Genomic DNA, 23,338 nt, shown 5'->3' with positions numbered 1-23,338 from the left:
AAGGCACCGCTTGTCAAAGGCGCCGCTGTCTCGCGCACACACAGATGACCATTGATTGGCTGATGACAGCATCCAAAACTTAGCCTACAGGTTGTTCGTCAAATCACCCTTCATTTCTTTATTTCTAGTGGTGTTGTCGGCTGACCAAAGATTTCCTGATGACACTGTAAAACCAAACACGACTAAAAGCAGAGTAACAAGCCGCGATTGACTTGTGTTTTTCCCCTTGCACTGTCGTCTGCATCGCGTTGACATTGACAGTTGATAGAGTGCAACAGTCATAACGAAACAAGCATCTGCAAATTTGATATGGACAAAACAATCCATCCATTATTGAGTTTTGTGGCATTGTTGTGAAGCATAGACTAATGGTCGCATTCAGGTTAAGTGAAAAAAAAAAAAATCTCTAGCGCGCGGAAATAAGACGACCCCCCTTTTTAGGGCACTATTTTTAGAACAAAAACCACGTCTTATATTCGGGCCAATACAGTAATTTACTCAACATCGGCTATTTAAGGTAGCCTATTTAAGATTAAACCCCTTAAAATCAAGAAGGCTTTGTGACCCTCTGTGGATCTTTGGCGACCCATAGGTTGGGTCCCGACCACTGCTTTAAAAGAAAGAAATAAAATAAGCAACACATTAAATAAATACAAGTACCATTTTTTGTGTGTGTGTGTAACTGAAAAGGAGTGGGATGAAGCCATTGCTTATTTACTCCCACCCCCATAAAATCAAAAATATACTCAAAATGTGCACTACGCACTTCCATACTTTAAGACTATGCTATATAAGTTATTAGTGTCCATATATAGTTGTGAATAGAATCAAAAGAAACACAGCAAAACAAAAAACAAAAACAAAACAAAAAACAAATAAACAGATCATCACAACATATTTTCATTTTCATAGCTATGAAAAATTGTTCTTTTAAACGTTGACTTAAATTGATGCATACTAGTGCATGTTTTTAATTTCACACTTAAAGCATTCCACATTTTCGCTCCACAAACTGAAACACAAAAACCCCTCATTGTTGTTCTATTCATATTCCTTTTGAAATTTAACGTCCTTCTTAAATTATATTGCACGTCTTCTAATTTAAACAATTGTTGTATGTTTTGGGCAACTTATCATTTTTTGCCTTAAACATTATTTGTGCTGTTTGGTATTTCACAATATCAACAAATTTTAGGATCTTAGACATTGAAAATAATGAATGAGTATGTTCCATATGTCCTACTTTATGAATAATACGTATGGCTCTTTTTTGAGTAACAGTGATTGTGTGTAATGAACATTTGTAATTATTGCCCCAGACTTCCACACAGTAAGTCAAATAAGGAAGTACTAAAGAACAGTACAAAATATAAAGTGACTCAAAATCTAAAGACATTTTTGCTTTATTTATTACTGAAATACTCCTTGATATCTTATTCTGTATGTACTTGATGTGAGGTTTCCAGCTTATTTTATCATCAATTAATACCCCAAGCTCTGTGAACTCAGTCAGGCGAAGTTCAGTGTTCCATTCAGTCCTCTGGGAGGAGGGCAATGGTGACAAAGACAAGTGAAGAGGAGCAAAGCAAATCACACCAAAAAGGTTCAAACAAGTTTCAGCTCATGCAAATGATCCGAGCTAGTTTTGCCTGCAGCAGCAAATCAAATCAACAACAGTCTATTTTAAATGAGTTTTGATTCACCATTACCATCTTGTATAATGGAGCACTGAACTTCATGAGGCTTCGCTAAATCCACTTGCATATATTATATCACCACAGTTAGGAATTAACCCTTGCACTGCTGCTGCCTCTTTCACAGCTCTACTGTTAGAGGTCTTACACACCAGGGCGGTGAAGCGTCGCGAAACGGCCGTGTTTTTTACCGGCGTCTGTGAAAATACATTGAAACATATCTGTCCTTACACACGAACCGGCGGTAGTCGGGCGTCAGCGGCGCGGGAGCCGGCTCCGCGCTGCGCTGCATTTGGAAAATAGAACTCGAGCGTATTTTTCACGCCAGAGACCGGCGGTGTCTCATTCAAATGAATGGCAAAGTAGCACGCTAGCTTTGGCTGTGGGTTGGCTGCGCACGCCGACGCTGACCATGTGAAAGGCAGAGAAAAACACGCCGGCCGAAACTAAGCAGAAAGACCGCGTTCGTCCCGCGACCGTTCCGTTCCGCTTTGGTATGTTTTGCCCCTTACTGTCTAGAAGGAACAAACATTAGTAATGCTTTTTATTACCTTCCCCCCAGAGGAGATTGGGTCAGGTATTGCAATGACACTGTCAGTCAGTCAGTCAGTCAGTCAGTCTGTCTGTCTCAGAGGATGACATTTTTCGGGAATTCCTGTGCGTCCCGCGGGTCCTGCGGGATTCCAGCGGGATGGGAGTCAAAATTCAAAGATGAACAGGAGCGGGCAGGAGCGGGAATAAAAATGAACGAGAGCAGGAACGCTCGCTTATTTTTTCATTTGAAAAAGCCTTGTTTTTTGATGAAACGGGAGTGGAATTGATTTTGAGTGGGAGTGGGCAGGATTGGGAAACATTCTTTTCAGGAGTGGACGGGATGGGATTTGTTTCTTTTACTCCAGTCCGGGATGGGATTTTTTTTCTGGGACCGGGATGGGACGGGAGTGAAAATCCACTCCCGTGTCATGCTCTAGTCTGTCTGTCTGTCTGTCTGTCCACACGCGGGACAAACAAATTCTAGGTTGTTTCGTCCGGAGGCGGTATTACGTGCCTACGTCACAATAGCTATGCGCGTCCTTGTTGCCGACGGCGTGTGAATCGTCGCCATGACAACCGTCCATACCGTCCCCAATCTTAACCCTAAACCTAACCTTAACCCTAAACCTAACCCTAACCCTAAACCTAACCTTAACCCTAAACCTAACCCTAACCTTAACCCTAAACCTAACCCTACATCGCTTGTTTGAAACTAGTGAGTCCCAGTGCAGTGCCCACTGCAGTTCGGCAAGGAGGACGCGCATCACTAGTAACGTACCCACGTCCGGACGAAGCACCCTAGTTTTTGTGAATCCCGTCCACACGCAGTGTTTTGGTCATCTGGCATTGGACACGGGGCCAAGTTGCTATCGCTGATTGTACTAATTTAGAGTGTGACTTTGGTCTCCATTTTGGAGGGAAGGGTGCTACCCTGTAAGCGGGAGACAGCCTTTTAAATGACATGAATGCAGTATGTCTGTTCCTCCTAACCCAGTTAGTTGTCTATATTTGTGATCTTAGATAGGTGTCATTTATTCATTATGCTGCTAATTGCTGGACCCAGCTTCCTGTCCATATTAGAACTGCCCCCAACAGGATCTTGGGTTAAGAACTAATTAAAAACCTCTTTATTTTCATGTGCCATGGGTGGCTGTAGAAAGTAATACTTTCTACAATACATTTTTTCTTCTCCCTTCTCTTTCTTTACTCTTTATTCCATAGAATGTGTGATCGAGTGCTAATATTGATAATGATATTGATCCTGAACAATATCCTCAATCCTACCTGAAATTTGAACAAGGCTTTCAGGCATTCGATTGCCCTATTTGGACTTCTTAGGCCGAATCACATTTCTAATTTCTACCCCTACCTCTACCCCTTCCCCTTCCCCTTGTCCCTTCAAACGGAGCAGTAACGGGTAGGGATTGAAACACAACCCCTACAAATTTAGACAGCCCTTCAACAATCACAGAATGACACCCATAGCATGCAAAAAACAGCTTCTCTATGGTTAAACCGACGATGTTGCTGCAATTACTTGTGCAACAATTATAAAAAGGACAACAGTGTTGTAAGACCCTCGCAATTCCTTCACGACCTCCATTAATAGCGATTTTCCTCATGTACATTTGATGGAGAAAATTACCATAACACGTTGGGACAATGTTAAACTTAATACAATGCAACAATTATTACAATAATAACTGTACAGCCGTAATTACGGCGAAAAATACTTTTATGTGTGTGTGCTTTGTGAGTGCCGCCTCTTTTTTTAAATGCATTCGCAATGCATTCGGGGAAATCGGTCTTAGCCCTCCGTTTGAAGTCTGCCTCTGGAAAATCTCTGTTCGACGGGGTAGAAAGCCCTTCCCCTTCCCCCTACCCCTCTGTCTTAACATTCAACCAGTGCTCTCCCCCATCCTCCTCCATGACTGAGGTACCCTGAGTATGGTACCGTCCCACCGCACTGCTCCCCATGGGGCGCCACTGAGGGCTGCCCCCTTGCACGGGTGAGGCATAAATGCAATTTTTTTGTGTGCAGTGTTCACTTGTGTGCTGTGGAGTGCTGTGTCACAATGACAATGGGACAGCACTACCCCTACACGTGGACACATAAAACGGAGGGGAAGGGGAAAGGCACAGGGTTAAGGCAGGGATGGGGAACCTTTTTCATTTGGGGGGCCACGTCAGATTCATCCGAGGGCCGTAAAAGTCCTCCGAGGGCCGTATTATGAACACAAACCAGAATTTCCCCCTGCACTTTAGGCCTAAATTGAAGGTAGCCACCTTTAAAACAGACTTCTCTAGGTCCCTTGAATATAACTTAATTGTATTACAAATGTATTTTCTGAGTTTCCTTTACAAAATATGTCATATCTCATGTGAAGCTGCATAACTGGCATAACTATATCGAAACTAAACCGCAAACGGCCCTCGAGACAGAGGTTCCCCACCCCTGGGTTAAGGGGTGATATGGGATTCAGCCTAAGTAATAGGCAGAGTAGGCTGTCACAGGGTTGAAGGCAGCAGGAAATCTCCAAGTGATGTTTCCCCATCTCCGTGTTTTCTCATTTATTACCTGGTTGTTTCACTGCTATGCTTGTCAAACAGACCATGTTCATCATTTCTTCCATTTCACAATCTTTAAATCAAATAAACATTTATAATGAATTCCACAATCAATTATAAAGTTTAACTTGTTTGTTTATTTACCTTAATGTAAAAAAGTTTCGGCTGGCTGGCTGGCTGCAGAAGTTTCACTTCAGCGTTTGAACATTGTGTCCATGCAGGCCACCAGCACAAAAAAAAAGTCTCCAAATGTCAATTAGCGCGGCTGCTCCTCCCCATTTGTCACTTTCTGTTCTCATCTCATCTCATGTCATCACCGGCTCAGACAGCTGAAATGGCACCGCAGGCATCGGTCTCCATAAATACAGTACGGAGACCTGCTCTGCTGAAATGACAATGGAGGACATGCCAGCCGCCGGAGTAAATGATTGGGCCATAGCTCTCTCTCGTCTAGAGTAGAGATTAAAGTTCCCCTCCTGCACTACCATTAGGGCTGGGTTCAAAAGATCGAATCGCGATCCAATAATGATTCACAACTTTGTGGATCAATCTTTTGCCGATGATTATAGATGCTATTTTCTCAACAACATCTTGTAGCTCTCTTCCACATTCATGTAGGCTACATGCACAAATACACACGGCCAAGTAAATAGTGCCAGTGTTTTCCCACCTCTCTCTCTCATACCAAGGTATTTCATGTTTGTGTGAGTATCAAAGGCTGAGAAATTTAGGTTTTTATAGCCGGTCTAAGAATTCTGGGCATAAATGGGTTAAAGGGACAACCCAGCAATACAGAAGATCGATATTGAATCGAATCGAATCGGATCGTGGATCGAATTGGATCGTGACCTTCTGGATCGGAATCGAATCGATCCAGGAAATTTGGATCGATTCCCAGCCCCAACCACCATGCGGCTCCCTTTTCTTGGCGGCACGGCAGCCCTCTCCATCACATCTAACAGCAGCAAAAATGAAAAGTTCACTAAACAGTCTGGCAACACAACAAGAAAAGACTCTTTTCTCCAAGGGTTGCTCGTAGAAAAGAAATGATCAAAAGACAAGCGCCCGGAGCTGCAAACATACAAATGCACATGGCCGGAGAGGGCCGCAACACACTGGAACACGCAGCAGCCAAAAGGAAAGTTGGATAACACACTTTAGACTCGGCATAGATGTTGTCGACTGGCATAGATGTTGTCGACTGAGAAGAAATGTTTCATCTTTCACAAAAAGTGAAAGACTTCCTTTTCAACAGAATAAAGGCCTCAACCTACAATATTCTTTGTTACGTGTAATTAGCACATTCTTCAGCAGTATCTTCTGCAGTCCCAGAGTTCAGTCGTATACGTACCGCATGTCCTTGTACTGAATGAAATGACATTTAAGCAATAGGCCAGGGGTTCCCAAACTTAACCATGACAAGGCCCCCCATATATCAGTGCATTCCAGCCAAGACCCCCCTTACATGGGTCGCGCCACACTATTTTTTCTGTGGACCCCCTTTCACAGTTATAGTGGAGGGCCTGAGGCAGTGCCCCAGTTGGATATAAAATAATATCAATAGGACTAGGAATATTCTTTAGATTATTTTTGTTTTATTTTGTGGCATGTTATTCAGTTTATTCAATCTTTCCTATATTTTTCCTGCCATCCTGTCGCGGCCCCCCTGGCACCTCCTCGCGGCCCCCCAGGGGTCCCCGGCCCCCACTTTGAAAACCACTGCTATAGTCTATAGTGTAAACCCATGGCAAAGCGTTTCAGACGTGTGCTACTCTTGACACCACATGTTCACACAAACCACCACATTCCACTCTCACTCACTGGCACAGCTTCACCCTCTTGTCAAAAACACACAATCTCCAAAAGCTAATCTTGTTTCTTCTTCAAACACAATATCCAATCCAAAGAAATAATAAAAAAGAAGTTCATAAATGAACAGCCCGAAGCGTAAAACCACCGCACGCACCACGTCATCAACAACTTGCTTTATAATTATTTTTTCTGTTTGTTTTACCGGCGGTGTCTGTTTTAAGGGGTGCGGCCCTGGTGTCGGTGGTGATGAGGGTGTTGGTGTTGATGATTTGGGTGACGTGCTGGATCTCAGCTGGAAACTGGCAACCTCGGGGGACCTCCTCTGGGGGTGGGGCATGGATGGAGATGTGGCTGCCTGCCAGAGAAGGGGAAGAGTAATATTAAAAAAATACAATATTAATAAAAAATACAGTAAGAGTGGAAATGATCAATTCTTATTTCATTCGCTGGATGAAATTGTGTGTGTGTGTGTGTGTGTGTGTGTGTGTGTGTGTGTGTGTGTGTGTGTGTATGTCTCTGTGTGTTCTTTTTTTCCCAGCAGACTGGCATCAATGTGCTTGAGAGACTGAACAAAGTGTTAAAATGACAGTCCAGCTACCAAAATCACAAAACTACACACAGTGAATTGATGTGTTTTCTCCTAAAACAAACCAGGCACTTCAACCCAAACAGTTTTGCACTTTCCAAGGCAGGAAGACATTTTTATACAAGTCTATTACAATTCTACTGTATGGTCCTCATGACTTTGTGTGCTGCTTGTTCGGATAGCAAGAGCGACATGAGTTTAAATCTACACTAGGGTGAGTGATGCAGAAAACAAAAACAAACCAACAGAAAGAACAACAGTAGAATAAACATGGAGGACTCGCTTCACGGTAGGGACACATACATGCGAATTTGCGAACTTTGTCATTCATTCCTATGAGAGAGGCGAAGGCAGGTGAAGGCAAGCGAAAGCAAGCGAACAGGAGCGAAGCGAAGCAAAATTATTAAAGAAAGTTTAATGTTATGCAAATGAGGAGCAAATTCGCCTGCAGCGGCCCAATCAAATCAATAACATAACTGACCTGATGACGGTTGGATTTCGCCTCTCTTCGCTTCGCTCGCTTCGCCTCCTATGTGTCCCTACCGTTAATCATTTATGTGGTGCCATTGGAGTGCAACAGCTACATCAATAACATCTACTACAGTCACCATTCAACACAATGTGTGGTATAGAATGAAATGACTGCACTGAGACGTACGTCAACAACCACATCATATTCAGTAGAATTAATATGGGATACCACATGACATGTGCAGAATGTATTTATTGTATATTAGTATCTGTGTTCAGAGGCACATACACAGTCCAAGAGACATATGAATTTGTATTTACAGACATTCCACCATTCTACCATTCTTCACGGCAGAGCACAGCAGACATCAGCACTGCATCACACTCATCCATTGTGCAGATAGAAAGACAGGCCATTTGCACATCAATGACCATTCAGCAGCCTGAGGCCGGGTCTCCTCTCCACACCGGCTCCAACAAAGTGTGCAGCACTGCTCTGCCAAAGTTCAATTCCACTGTTTCCCATACAACCCCGTATACTGGCGCCGAAGTCTGCGGATATCTACGAACGTCGGCTTCCCATTAGGAAAGAGCTCTTATTTTGTGGGAGCCACCCATTATTACTCTGCTCTGCAGTCATGAAATTCTCCATTCCTTGTTATAGCAAGTAGGCGCCAGTGTGCGGGGCCTGGGGTAACCAAACGGGACACATTTGACCATGAGGCTTTATCACAAGATAAAGGAGGTGTTATGAAGGCCCTTTTCAGTCTGAACTCAATTTGGACAAAATACGTATTTTACTACCCTTTGCCTTTGTAGGGAAGCGCTACTGAACCATGGGCAGTGCACTGACTGTTCATTAGCCTGGTCCTGACCCTCCCATAATACTACCATTTCCATTTCGTATTCATGGTCTGGACTTTGTTTGTTCTGACGTGATTGCAGGAAGCAGGAAGGACATTTTCGGAAAAATCAGGATTTAACTTATAAGTTGTTGAACAAACATGTCTGACGTCTATCTATGGCGATGTAGGACCGTTTAACAGACATGTCTGACAGAACATCCTACCGTAGGATAAAATTACAATGTAGAACCGTTTGTCAGAACACCGGCGAAAATCCTACCGGTCAACATCGCTCCACAGAAGACAGGTACCAGACGTAGTGCGGAGCCAAGTGTCTTGGCGGAAGTACGTAGGATGGCGTGCGAGGCTAACTGTACAATGCATTGGCATCCCTCCTGGCAAAAGGCGCTCACCTGTGTCCGCATCCAAGGGCTCAGCTTTCACAGTGAAGATCCGCCGGACCTTGCACGAGGCGGATATGCTGATGGCGTCCAGGTACAGGAACGCCGCTCCTTTGAACAGGCCTCGCGTGAGCGACTCCACGTCGATGTACATGCTGCACCACTGCAAAACAAGGCAGGGGTGCATTTCTCGAAACCCTAGTTGTTAACTGCGTTGGTTACTTTTTTTGTTTGCAATGCAATTTCCCATTGGCAACTACTCAAGCAAGTTGCTAACTGGCTCACAACTACGCATTTGACAAAACACACTCCACCAGACTCAGAGCAGACACATATGCACATGGGTGGGTAGCCAGCGATGACATTTACAAGGCAATCAAAAACACAAAGCCCAGGGCCTTCTTTTGTCTCTGGAAAATGCCAGCGAGCGTGTTGTCAGTCAATGCCACATCAGTGTACCCGTAAAGAACAGTGTGAGTGACACGTGTTGCATGGCTAATAACACACCAGGTGACTTGTCATTTGAGACCTACAGATGCCAAAGCATGATGTCTGTCTTACCACATCGCGAGGAAGACTCGTAAAAGGAATTCGGGCATGAAGGGGGGTAGCTGAAACTTCTTTGTTAACCGTTGACAGGTACAGTCTCCTCTTCAAATGATCTGTATCGGTAATCCTGTGTATGGAGAGAGAGAGAGAGAGAGAGAGAGAGAGAGAGAGAGAGAGGGAGGGAGAGATATTGTATGATTATGATTATGATATCGGTATATTGTTCTTGATTAGTTTGGTACTTGCAGGTGCCACAGCTGATCTAATATATACAGTAGTAGCCTACATACAGTATACACACAGTATTTATAACACATTTGTATTCTCTGTGCATCAAGATAAAATTCCAATTTGCACGGCTAATATTCAAAACACACACCTGCTATCAGATATGATAGGCCTTCTGGACAGTGAAAAGCAAACGTACAAAGAATATAATGTTTCCAGTGACAAGATCAACCGCACCTCTAGTCGAGTGCAGTGAAAATCACTCATGCCCTCTGTGTAAGATCATGCCAAGTGAAACAGTGACAAATACGGGGTGAAATGAGTGAATAATTAGCAGGGAAATAGCGGTTACATGCCTGTTGCATTTTTGTCTGATGTGAAAAGAAAACGAGTGTAATGCGGACTGTCAATCGGAGGGATTAGAGGAGGATAAAAAAGCTCAAGACATCAGGGTGTCGAATTAATGGATACACCAGCGATGGATTAACTTTGGATTCATTTTGGATCCCTGTTACAGCCGAATAAAGAAGACAAAGCTTTAGTCTTTCTATCACGATCACTCCTCATTTTAAATCCAAAACTAAATACGTAAATATACAAATACATAAATATTAAGTTGTTGTTTTTTAATCACACAAACATAAAAGTTGTTTCCCAGGTCATAAACAGAAACATTAATCACAAGGTCTGGCTCCACCACCACCAGTTGGTAAGTATTGCACGAGAGTTGGTAGAACAATGTGCTTGTGGTACAGCCGAAATAGCTCTTTTATTTCAGTTTGCACATACAATCAGTGCTTCCTCCTCCTGATTTATTTAGGTTGTTCACCGTAAAACATACCATTGTTCAAAGTATAAAGGTGACTGAATTCATAAACAATGAGTTTTAAAGAGCAAGGGCTACACAACAACACCACACCCTCTGGTTATGAAAGTTGCAGCATTCTCAACATGCTGCAGACAATAGTGCCCTACAAAACAAAAACGCAGTAACTCAGATTTTGGCTGAGAACTGAGAAAAAAGGCTTCAAAGTTTCCCATATGGCCCGACAACTGTGTTGTTGGTAAAGTGGTGGTGACACTTCCTTGTAATACTTTTATAGGATAGAAATTAAATGCACTCAACCCCCCCCCCCCCCCCCCCCACAAAACAGTTACTGCGTTCTTGGCTGGTATTACTGCCACAAAATGGAGTTACTGCAGGAGTTACTGTGTTCTTGGCTAGTATTACTGTCTACTCCCAATCCATTCCCATTGGAAAGCAGTAACTCACCGATTTACTGCGTTTTTGTTTTGTACGACGTAACATAATTTTTGCACTTTCAACATGATTTTTCTCTAAAACGGGACAATGTTGGACCACAGTTTTTGGACACAAGACAAATGAGGTAGTTTAAAGCCCATTTCCGATCTAAACTCCATTTCGACCATTTTCGAGTTACTGCGTTCCTGTTTTGCAGGGCACAACAGTGAGGTGCTTTCATTGGGCATTTTGCAGTATGGTGTGATACTTACAGAAGTTCTGTGGAGAAATCTTTACCAAAAGGGACTTTCACTTGAAGGACTAAGCACTTCTGAACCAGTCCAACTAGGAAAACAGAGCAAGCAAACAGACTTGGTAAATGCATTCCCTCAACAATCTTGGACACAATTGTTCAGACATCCAGTATTGTATGAAAAACTAGAAATGCACACAGAGAGTGCAGACATTTGACTGTTAAGCTTACACCCTCATTTTTCCCAAGTCTTTTTGGCTTTTTTTTGTTGAGTTAGAAACTGGAATGTCAAAAGTCACCCTGTCACATAATGGTGAAGAATATATATATATATTTTTAATGCTGGATCCCCATCACCACCAAAAATTAATTACTTGTTCCTTTTGTCATTTCCCACAACTCCAAGCAGCAAAATCTGTGCACAAAACTTCTTGAGTTATCCGGCTGACAGACAGACAGACAACTAACGCAACTAAGGTGCTGTTTCCACGTAGCAGGATATTTTTTTAGCAGGGTATTTTTTTTCTCCTGTTAGGTGTAAACGCAACATGTGGATAAAAATAAATCCTCCATTGTAACGAATGCGTTTCAGCCCCCTAAACAGGATATTGTTTTCTCCTGCTTTTTAAACCTGGATTTTAAATATCTGCTACGTGGAAACGGAAGGCCAAAACCAATGCAAAACCAATACAACCAGGAGAAAATAATATCCACATGTAAAAATATCCAGCTACGTGTAAACAGCAACTAAAAGCATACCCTCCTTGGCGGAGGTAACTAGGCTACTCACGGGCCGTTTTGCTATCCCGTGGTATCTGCATCCTGTTTGTCTGGCTGCTCCCCTCCAAGCTGTAGACAAATCCCTTCAGCGCCTTATCAAACTCCTACCCAGAAGAAAAACACTATTAGTCAGTGACATAGCACAGTGTTTCAGAAAGGCAGAGGGGAGAGTTGGAGCATATATTCAAATCAAAAATCAATAGTCAAGAGTTTGCCAAGACTTAAGGCAAACTAGGCTAACATGATCATAGGCTAGTGTTTTTTTCTGACCCTTTTCTCTTACATTTGTTCCAGTTCTTCACTACAAATAAACACATTTCTGACCTGATTTTTTTAAAGTGATGTGAGAAACTGTGCAATAGGGCCATATACTGTAGGTCTAATCATCGCGTATCTGTGTTTCTGATTCTATACAGCAGTGTTTCTCAACTTGCAGGCCGCCCTCAGGGGTGCCGAGGAAACATGTCTGATAAATAAATTATGTAATTTAATACATATTTGTCTAAATTAATAAAGTATTGCTTAGTCAGTGCTCAGTGGAGTCTTTCATTTGCCATTTACGCACAATAAATCACCTCACTAAGCTGCAACTGAACGTAGGTTGTGTAACGTCTCCAAATGTGTTTATTTCCTAAGCTTTTGTGGTATCCGATGCGATGCCATGTTACAGCTTGTTGCTTAGGGGTGCTTTGAAAATGTTCAGTAATTGAAAGGGTGCCTCACTTAAAAAAAAGGTTGAGAAACACTGCTCTAAACGCCTTCACACCTTCACTGACAAAAAGACAAAGATTGTGTTGTGTTGAAACCTTTTTTTCCCCTCATATTACTGCACAGCAATTTCACATCACTATTCACTCTGAAATGAATGCATCATTCATAAGCTTTCATGAGGTAGGCCTAGTCTACAATCCCGCCATCCTTGCAAGGAAAGGGCTTTCCCCTGTGTCGATTTTAGCAAGGATTTGCAGCACTGCAGGTGTGAATTTCAAAGTGAAGAGCAAACAGGCGTAGCGTACTTTACTGATTCCTGATGAGCCACCACACAGCTTCCATTTGGCCACAGGATCTTTCCCTTGTGCACTGAAGACCTCCACTGAGGGTCCTCCCTGTGAGGAAGAAAGTCTTACTCCTGGTATTAACATGTGCTTTAACACGTGCAGTGTTTCATGACTGTAGGTTCATGCTGCGCATGATGGCTACTCACCTGATACTCATTTTTAAACATTTTGACAAGCCTCTTTCTGTTCAAATTTCAGCAAATGGACAGTTTCAGCTCTCTGAAAGATAAAGAAGTGTAGATTTTGTTTTGAAGCCTAAATGGCACCAATAGAATATAATAGAACAGAACAGAACAGAACAGAATAGAATAGAATAGAATAGAATAGAATAGAATAGAATAGAAAGCCTTTTACCACATAACCATGAAACAGAGCCTATATTTTGTTTCTGGCACAACCCAGGGGCAGGTCAACACAGTCAGGTCACATTAACAGATTAGGCCAAGGGTGGGGAACCAAGGCTGAATGGCCCTTGAGGACATTTTACCCAGCCCCCGATATAATATTGCAGCTTCACATTAAATAGGCCTATGACATATTTTGTAAAGGGATCTTAGAAATTACATTTGCAATAGGCTACAATTAGGTTAGACAAGGGACCTAGAGAAGGTGGGGCAGGCACGGAGTGGCCATCGGGAGATCGGGGACTTGTCCCGGTGGGCCGCGGCCGCGAACTATTTTACAACGGCCGTTTCAAATTCTCAACCGGCCCTAAAGTGATCGGCCGCACTATGTTCTCAGCTGGCATAGCGCCGCAACTAATGCGAACAAGCTACAAATCAATTCTTGATTACATATCTGTTGACTCAACAGTATATATACCGTTTACCCGACCGCAATACCTCAGTGACGGTGTCAAACAGTAAATTGGCCACACCCCTTCTCTACTGATAATGTTCATACACCGTAGATCGCGGAAGTTTACTAGATCTTAGTAACATAGTTTCGTTTTCAGTATTTCAAGAACCTGTGATATTTAGATTGGTTACCAAGGAACGGAAATATTAGTCAGTTGTGATTTATTTTCCGATTTCCACATGACTGTTACAGTTTACAGTCTGCCACTCCAGATTCTCTTGTTCTGTGGTTATTGACTTGGGTTACGAACATACTCCACCAAGTGGTAAGGAAGTGAACTGCAGCTAAGCAGGAAAACACGTTGTACATGTTTTGATGGCATTGGTTTGTTAGAACTAGAGGTATATCTCATTACAGTCGAAATAATGGTATATCAAACATACATTTATATATGGCACATTTAGGATGTAGTCTATGTAATGTCTGAAGAAATGGAACAAAATAATTACCACACAAGAAGATTCTGATGTGAGCAGTGCTGGGTGTGTAGCCTAAACTGTGGATTAAAATGTAATGGCAAGAAACAAAGACATTTGCTGCGACGAAGACAGCGTTTTAAGGTAGGCCTACACCGTTTGGTTATACATTTTGTTGACTTATGGTTGTGCTTTGAAGTAGCTAAGTTTGGCTTATTTGCTGCATGGTGGGTTTATTGCACAATGTAGACAGACTTTTTGTAAACTATAGGCTACTATACTATATTTTGTAAGCCTACTCTTCTAAAAATCCCCACACTCAAAACTTTGTGCCCATGCTCATCCGTCTTCCTTAAACGATATTTCAATTTCAAACTGTCAAAATGACAGTGGAGTGCACATTTGCATGGAACAGTAGGGGGATGTAGCCTAACCTAGTAGGCCTATGAATGCTTTGGACTGTGATGATGGCTCCAGTGGTGTAGTCTACTTTTTGAAGTGGGTATACTGTATATTTGAGCATTTTTTTATGTGTACTGTATACATTTGTGCTATTGTAAATAATGGATCAATCCATTTTAAGTGGGTATACTGCAATCCCTGACATTTTGAAATGGGTGCGTATACCTGCGTTTTACATAGACTACACCACTGGCTGTGCATTTCATCAAGGTGTAGGCTAAATTCTCCAATTCAGGTTGATATTTTGACTACACTAATGTTCACATGTAGTACGACTGCAGATTTCGTGGCTTTTGTCTTTTTGGTTAGGAAACCATGTTGTTCGCTTTTTTTTTTGTTTGTTTGTTTTTTTTTTTTTTTTTTAAAGAGGGCCGCCAAGGGGAAAATTCTCCCGGTGGGAAAAGGTGGGCCACTCCGCCCCTGAGGTGGGATCTTTTTAAAAAAAGGTGGCTGCCTTCAATAGGCGGCGTAAAGTGCAGGGGGAAATCCGGGTTTGTGTTCAGTAGGCCTACAGCCCTTGGAGGACTTCTACAGCCCTTGGAGGAATTTGAAGTGGTCCCTCAAATGAAAAAGGTTCCCCATCCCTGGTCTAGGCTGAAGTTGAGTCCAAAGTGGCAGCATTACAGACGAAGGTGGTGTGGTGGTGACCGAGCTGAGAAAAAAAGTTTGTTTCGGGGGAAAGCTGTCCCTTTATCTGTTTTGTTCGGGCTGCCCGATTATAGACTCCATGGACCTGACGCACTACCCAGGCTACGCCCTCCTACGAGATCTGAAAGTCGAAGAAATTCAGGCAACTGAAGCACTTCACAGGTTTGTAGTGTAGACCGCTGAGGTCACTACATAGCTGTTTAGTATTGTGCAGCTGGCGAAATACTATTATCACGCGAAGAAACAGCTGTTCGTATAGCCGTAATAGTCTATCTATAACATGTTGTATGGTTGCTGCTCTGGTGTCACCCTGCGCGGACCAAAATGTGAAGGTAGCCTTATAGCGCGGTTAGCCAATGGCAACATATGGGACTCACCTGTATTCCCACCGTTTATTGAAGCAAGTGAAACACTAGCTACTTGAGCACATATTGTCTTTCATTACGTGAAAAGTAGGCCTATATTGAAACGGTAAACAAACATTATTTCTCAAAACCCTTCCCTACACGTAGCCTACATGAGTCTTGTTAGACGTCACCACGGCAACAAGTGTACACTGCAGCCTACAATGCGCATGAATGTAGTCGCAGTAGTCCTGTTATGTGCCAGCCATAATGATTCTGGCGATCTGACAGTAAGTTAAAAAAGAAAGAAAAACAAAAGGAAAGAAACTAAAAGGAAAAAAAGACAGAAAACAGAAAGAGAGGCATTTCCTGACTATACAAAACTGTAGCAAAACAATGAAAAAACCTAAACTAGAATTAGACTATTAGGCCTATTAAATTATTTTAGGCCTAGGCAATCTAACAGGCCTACCTTACAGCAATTTACAGTACGCCTACGGTAGGACTAGGTGGCCTATCTTGTTAGCCCAGTGGATTTCAAAGTGGAGGGGGGGAACCCCTGGGGGGCCGCAAGGACTGGGAGGTGCTAGGGGCAGGTGCAGGTTGGCAGGAAAAGTATAATTGAATAAACTGAATAACATAAACCAAAATAAAGCAGATAAAAGCCAAGCAATATTCAGTTATATTAGTTAAGAACAGCATTACAATAGTCTATTGCATCTCAACTGTTATATTTATTATTTTATGTAGGCTATAGTGGGGCTCCGCCTCACAGGCCTGGACTATGAAAGGGGGTGCACAGAAAGGAAAAAAGTGGGGCACGGTCCATGTAAGGGCCGGGGGCCTTGTCTGGAATCTACCGGGATATTGGGGGGCCTTTCCATAGTAAAGTTTGGGAACCCCTTGACCAGCCTACTGTATTCCATTGTGACTGTCATCCTTGTACGACATTGGCCCGGTTACATGGGGCATTCAATTCCCAATTAGGCTAACTCTACTCCAAATTCCAAATAAAACTTACACACAAACACACGCACGCGCACACACACAAAAATCAGCGTAGCATGTCTTGTGTTCATCCTGTAAGTGTCTGCATTGGTCTATGCTTCTTGTTATGTCCTTGTTGTGTATTTTATTGATGAGCGCTGTTTGTCTTGCTTGCATGTTTTTGTTATGTCCTGCATATTTCTCTATGGTAATGTCTTGCATGTTTTTATGTCTCAATCTTTTATGCTTTGCTGTCTGTGGATATGTTGTCTTTGTGACTTGTTTGTTTCTGTCTGTACTGTGAGTCGTATGGAGTGCGTTTTGCGTTTTTGCTGCTCTTTTGGCTAGGGCACACTTGAAAAAGAGGCAACTGCCTCAATGTGTTTTTTACCCTAGTAAAAGAAAGGAGAAATAAAAATAAATAAAAATAAAATAAACACACACACACACACACACACACACACACACACACACACACACACACACACACACACACACACACACACACACACACACACACACACACACACACACACACACACACACACACTCACACACACAGGCAAGGCTGTGGACCACAAGTCGTGGCACAGTATTCTGTCTGTGCTCCTGCAACCAGTCTACAATTTTCACATCATGCTCAAACTGGCAGCACATGGACATACAGAGTGCGTTCCAATATGCAACCTTGCCTCCTCCACTTGTGCTTGTCTCCTCGTACCAGGAAGTAATATGTCATGATGACATTATTGACAACAGCATTATATTTCAATATCTTGCAAAAGCTCAATAGTAAACTCTTTTTCTCATTTGCAATTGGGATGGTGAATGAAAAAGTCCCTCAAAAGGCTCGGCTGACAGCTGGGATACTTTATCGTTTTCTCCACGGAGGAGGGGCCAGGAGGCGGGGCGAGGAAACAAGCACAAGTGGAGGAGGCAAGGCTGCATATTGTAACGCACTCACTGGCACATTCTCCTTATCTAAAGTAGCCAAGGAGGAGTCCACCGGGATTGTTTATCTGATTTTTGGTGCTTCACTTTAGTTTGCTTTACTTTACTTACAGTTTGTCAAATATTTATTTTCTTTTACTATACATTTGATTTCCTGCCAACCACTGGCATTGAGCATGCACCTCTACTACATATTTCTTTCTTTCTTTCTTTCTTTCTTTCTTTCTTTCTTTCTTTCTTTCTTTCTTTCTTTCTTTCTTTCTTCCACATTTGTTTGAACTTCATGGCCATCTGGAAACAAAAGAAATGATGAAGGTCTGGTGAAGATGTGCGCTTAGCAACAAGCATCAGTCATTTGTTGCTTTGGTTGTTTGTCTGTTTCAGAAATGGAGAGTCTGAATAACAACACTGCGGATGTTTTCAGTTGGCATTCACGCACTGATGTATGCTATAAAACAACTGTGTCTGTATTAAAATGTTCAGGGTTCTTTTAGATATGCAGCTACAGATAGACTATTCAAAAAACTTCACAGAGATCTCTTTCAATCAAACGCTTCTATTATTTTGGAACTGAAGAAAATATCTTCTTTGGTTATTATTATTATATTTATATTTTGGAATAGAAATACTGAAGAATAACACTGTGGGTGACTTGCAAAAAACAAATGCAGCCAATTGCATAGTAGCCACTGAAAAATGCAAATAAACCCAACAAATAAGCCTTATGTTGGTACTGTATAGTCATGAAATACTATTTGGCAACACAGGCCTTGATTGCACATGATTTAGTTTTGTGACCGTTGTTGATATTTAAGGTTGCAGTTCTGTGTATTTCTTCCACAAGCTAACTTGAGAACTCTTTACATTTTTTTTGTCTGTAACAAAATATGTTTTTTTTAAATATTTTGATCTTTGTCTTCCCGAGCAGTTTCCCAAGGAGGAAGTTCCCTTTTAAACCTGACCACTCCTGGACACTCCACAAATGCGATAAGAAAAATGACAAGAGCCCTTAAGTTGTGAGCTAAGTACTGTATACTGGTCACTCTTCTTTTTAATTTTTTTTAAAGGTGAGTACATACTTTACTATCTGCCCAAATCCTGGCTGCTGATACTCTATAAAATACACATGAATTGATGAACTTTTGAAGGCCAACGCTTTCAAGATGACCACAGAGTCATCAGAAACGTCGCTTCATTATTGAATTCTACTCGTTTTCATTACATAGAAAACACAACCAGACATGACTGGAAAAAATGGCAAGAGCCTACTTCATAAAAAGACTAAGTGTCGCTGAAATGGAGTGTCAATAGTCAGGCGGCCCACTCCACATGATTGATATTTTAGTTAATGCCTGTCTGCTGATTGCCCCGTGTCACGGCAGCCTGCAATGATGAAGCTGATGTAAATGATTCACTTGTCAAACCGGCATGCCTCGTCTCGTACCCAGCTCATATTCTCAGAGAATCCACCAATTTCAGACAAGCTCTACTCTGAGAAATTAATCACCATTCTCTAATGACAGAAGGGAAAACATTACAGCCTTTTCCCCTTTTTTTTCCAACACTATGTCACACTCTGACATCTTCGCTAATTATCATTATTATATTGTTTCTCACTCTTTCTCCCTTGCTGTAACTATATCGCTTGCTATCTCTCCCTCTCTAAGTCTTTATCTCTCTCTCTCTCTCTGTCTCTCTCTCTCTCTGTCTCTCTCTCTCTCTCTCTCGCTATCTCTCTCGCTATCTCCATCCCTCTCTAAGTCTCTCTCTCTCTCTCTCGCTCTCTCTCTCTCTCTCTCTCTCTCTCTCTCTCTCTCTCTCTCTGTCTGCTAGTACACACGAACAAGCGCGCGCGCACACACACACACACACACCCCTCACATTCTTTCTTTTCAAGTGTGGTTGGTGTGTCTGCATTCATTATGGTATGTGTTTATGTTTTCACCAAACAGCTGTCCACATGTCTTGTCCTGCCTCATGTTTTCCTTTCCATATTGCATGAGAATATTTGAAGAGCTTTTTTCCAAAATGAGATATATCCATTTTATAGAATGTTGGGAAATTGACATTTTTGTATTGGGCTTTCCATTGAATTGCATTGCAAAATGCATTTTATAGAGCTTTAAAAAGTGTGTTCTGAAAACATTTGAAGTGCACACATAGATTATAGGACTTCTTAGCAGTCAATTCCAATATTAAAATGTCAAAAGTCAAAAATGGTGAATATAGCGTTTTGGAAAAGAGCTCTTCATTTTATGTTTGCAGCCAGCCCACTTCTTCTGTTTTCCATCTCCTACGTGTTAGCAGAAGGACCAGGGTGTATCTATGTCATCTTGCACCACGCACACACGCACGCACGCACGCACGCATGCGCGCACGCACTCATACACACACACACACACACACACACACACACACACACACACACACACACACACACACACACACACACACACACACACGCACACACGCACAAACAAAGGAAATATTTCTGTGCTAATTTAACATGGTTGAATATAACACCCATACTGTTGGTCCTACTGTCTATAAGTGTTGAGCATAATTTACTGTTCACACACAAACACACACACTCACAGCACTTATACACAGGCCCCTTACACACACACAAACACACACACTCACAGCACTTATACACAGGCCCGCCGACAGGAAGGGACAAAGGGGTATGTTGTCCCAGGCCCAGGGAGATAGGGGGCCCCAGTATTGGGTCCCCATTAGATTGTATGTATTGGTGGGGGGCCCATTAAGATGACTTTGTCCCGGGCCCAGCAAAATCTGTCAGCGACCCTAATTATACATTTCGCCACACAGTGCTACCAGGGCTTGACAGTAACTTTTTCACCCACCGGCCACTGTGGCTAGTGGTTTTCCTGAGTCACTAGCCATTCAGTTATTCCACTAGCCACAGATTTTACATTGTTTTTTTCTTCATCATAATGGTGTACATCTAACCTAAGAAGATGAGACGCTAAAGCAATATGAGCAATATGAGAAATGTAATTTCAAATTCTTTGTATGACCAGTGCATGTAAAGAAATTGACAATAAAACCTACTTGACTTGACTTGACTTGAGTGTATAGCTTTCTACATGACAGTAGGCCTATATCAAGCAAAGCAAAACTGAGTTACTGAGTTTTGTCTTGAACTCAAATACAAACAATTGATACACAGGGGGCAAACAACAGAATATACATGTATAAGTCTGATGCGTATGTCATACCAAGAAATAAACTGCCAGCAGAATTGGCTAGTGACACTGAAAGTATTACTAGCCAAAGCCAAGTTTTACCAGCATTTGGCCGGTTTGCTGGTGCCAATGTCAAGCCCTGAATGCTACACAAACACATGTACAGCATGCACATGACCATGTACGCACACACACACACACACACCTCCTCTATACACACACACACACACACACACACACACCTCCTCTATACACACACACACACACACACACACCTCCTCTACACACACACACACACACCTCCTCTACACACACACACACACACCTCCTCTACACACACACACACACACCTCCTCTACACACACACACACACACACACACACCTCCTCTATACACACACACACACACACCTCCTCTATACACACACACACACACACACACACCTCCTCTATACACACACACACACACACACACACCTCCTCTATACACACACACACACACACACACACCTCCTCTATACACACACACACACACACCTCCTCTATACACACACACACACACACACACACACCTCCTCTATACACACACACACACACACCTCCTCTATACACACACACACACACACACACACACCTCCTCTATACACACACACACACACACACACACACCTCCTCTACACACACACACACACACCTCCTCTACGAGACCTGACTGTGAGATGTTCCTGATTAAGCCCCTGCTTGTCTGCGCTTGGCCTCCCCTGGCGGAGTAATAGTTTTGTGGCTATCTGATTAATATTAATGTGCCAGGGATTGACTTTATCGTTGGGTTGCACATCACGGTTCGGTCTCCGCGACGATGACAGAAGAGATGCTAAATCATCAAGATTAAACTTGGATTTACAGAGCTAATGCAGATTATCTAATCATATTAATGCTGCATTTTCATATGGGGCTGAGTCTCGGTTTTAATTTGTTTTTTGTTGTTGGAAGATTTTGTGAATTTTCTGGTGGATTTATTGTAATGCAGGGTTTAGGTCGGACAAGCGATCTTGGAGTGAGACAGCTAATTAGCATAAAGCTGTGAACTGAACATTGGAGCAGCAATGTCATCACAATGTTACTACACCATTAGTGAAGCAGGGATGGTAATGTCATTGCATACCTTATATTGGCAAACGGTCAGTAGCATAAATAACTTTTTAAGGAATACACAAATATCATGTGTGTACGCCATCTGAATGCAAGAGCAGACTTTACAGTCACAGCACATGATGTGAGCCACGTAATGCAGCCAAATGATCTGCCAAGTTACATCTCATATTAATTATGTGTTTTGATATGTGAGTATTGCATATCATATCATTACATCAGCATGCCATCATCCACGGGAAGCAAGGGAATATATGAGGGAAGATTAAAAGATGCGAACCGGGGGGAGGCATAAAGAAGACACATATGCGGAGGGTAGGGTGTGAGTGGTGGAATACATTAGCTTGCCTTTAGCTCCGCAGGGATCCAATCTAAGAACAAACTGTAGCCTGGTCGCTCGGACATACTTATATACGCTCCCTCGTGGCAGCTGATAACATTACATGTTACATCATGACATCACAACCAGCGTTTGTATTTTAATGTGAACATGAAGCGTAATTAAAGAGGCTCCATGAAACTTTATTCAAGTTCATTAATCACTTTGAATAGTCAGCTGGTGATTAAACAAATGGTTATAGCCGGCCCTGCCGTGGCCCAACAGTAGGACACTGGCCCAGGTAGCAAAGTTTATCTGGCCCATTGTTGGCCCGATCCTTTTTTCGTGAGTGCTGACAGTTGGCCCAATTCTGGCTTTGTCCGCGGCCCAATAATGACCCTATTACCGTATGCCGACAGTGTCGGCTCAGTGTTGGCTCAGTTACTGCATGAGACTGACAGTTATTTTTAGTGTTGGCCGAGTGTTGGCTTAGTTACTGCATGAAGTGACAGTTATTTTCAGTGTTCTATGAAGTGTTGGCTGAGTCACGGTAACCAGTGTTCCAGCCGAGCCGACACACAGCCGACAGTGCCGACATTCAGCCAAGATCGGGCCGACTGTGCTTGCTACCTCCGACGCCGGCGACCTGGGTTCGATTCCGGCCCGAGTCATTTGCCGATCCTTCCCCGTCTCTCTCTCCCCACTTATTTCCTGTCTCTCCTCCACTGTCCTGTCAGCACCAAAGGCAAAAAGCCTTAAAAATAAATATATTTAAATTATTATTATAGCTGAACGATGACTCTCTGCTCCCATGCTCTGTGGCCTGAAAACCGCACTTGCAAGATTTGGACTGAGGCAACATTGGTCTTGCCATGCATAGCCTACATGCTCGCTGCTATGTGATGACAAGTGGTAGTGATGTAGCCTGGTAAACCAGCGCCACCCGCTGGACGCCGAAGTTTTTCAGCTAG

At 42.7% G+C, this 23,338-nt stretch overlaps 1 protein-coding gene across 1 annotated transcript in view; it reads right to left on the bottom strand.

The window, feature by feature from the left end:
- Positions 1-15,961, bottom strand: part of cfap20dc (CFAP20 domain containing) — a 92,319-nt gene extending 76,358 nt beyond the window's left edge. The window contains exons 1-9 of the mRNA XM_063216203.1: positions 15,784-15,961; positions 13,169-13,241; positions 12,981-13,070; positions 11,975-12,068; positions 11,204-11,276; positions 9,473-9,587; positions 8,924-9,074; positions 6,811-6,963; positions 5,570-5,751 (exon numbers count right to left, since the gene is read on the bottom strand). Coding sequence (XP_063072273.1) covers positions 5,570-5,751; positions 6,811-6,963; positions 8,924-9,074; positions 9,473-9,587; positions 11,204-11,276; positions 11,975-12,068; positions 12,981-13,070; positions 13,169-13,189 — 879 coding nt within the window. The 5' untranslated portion in view covers positions 13,190-13,241; positions 15,784-15,961. The remainder of the gene's footprint in view (positions 1-5,569; positions 5,752-6,810; positions 6,964-8,923; positions 9,075-9,472; positions 9,588-11,203; positions 11,277-11,974; positions 12,069-12,980; positions 13,071-13,168; positions 13,242-15,783) is intronic.
- Positions 15,962-23,338: the final 7,377 nt, after the last annotated feature.

The sequence above is a fragment of the Engraulis encrasicolus genome, chromosome 14 (assembly GCF_034702125.1).
Source record: "Engraulis encrasicolus isolate BLACKSEA-1 chromosome 14, IST_EnEncr_1.0, whole genome shotgun sequence".
Lineage (NCBI taxonomy): Eukaryota > Metazoa > Chordata > Actinopteri > Clupeiformes > Engraulidae > Engraulis > Engraulis encrasicolus.
Note: the sequence above shows the minus strand (reverse complement) of the source record. Positions and strands in the feature narration are given on the sequence as shown.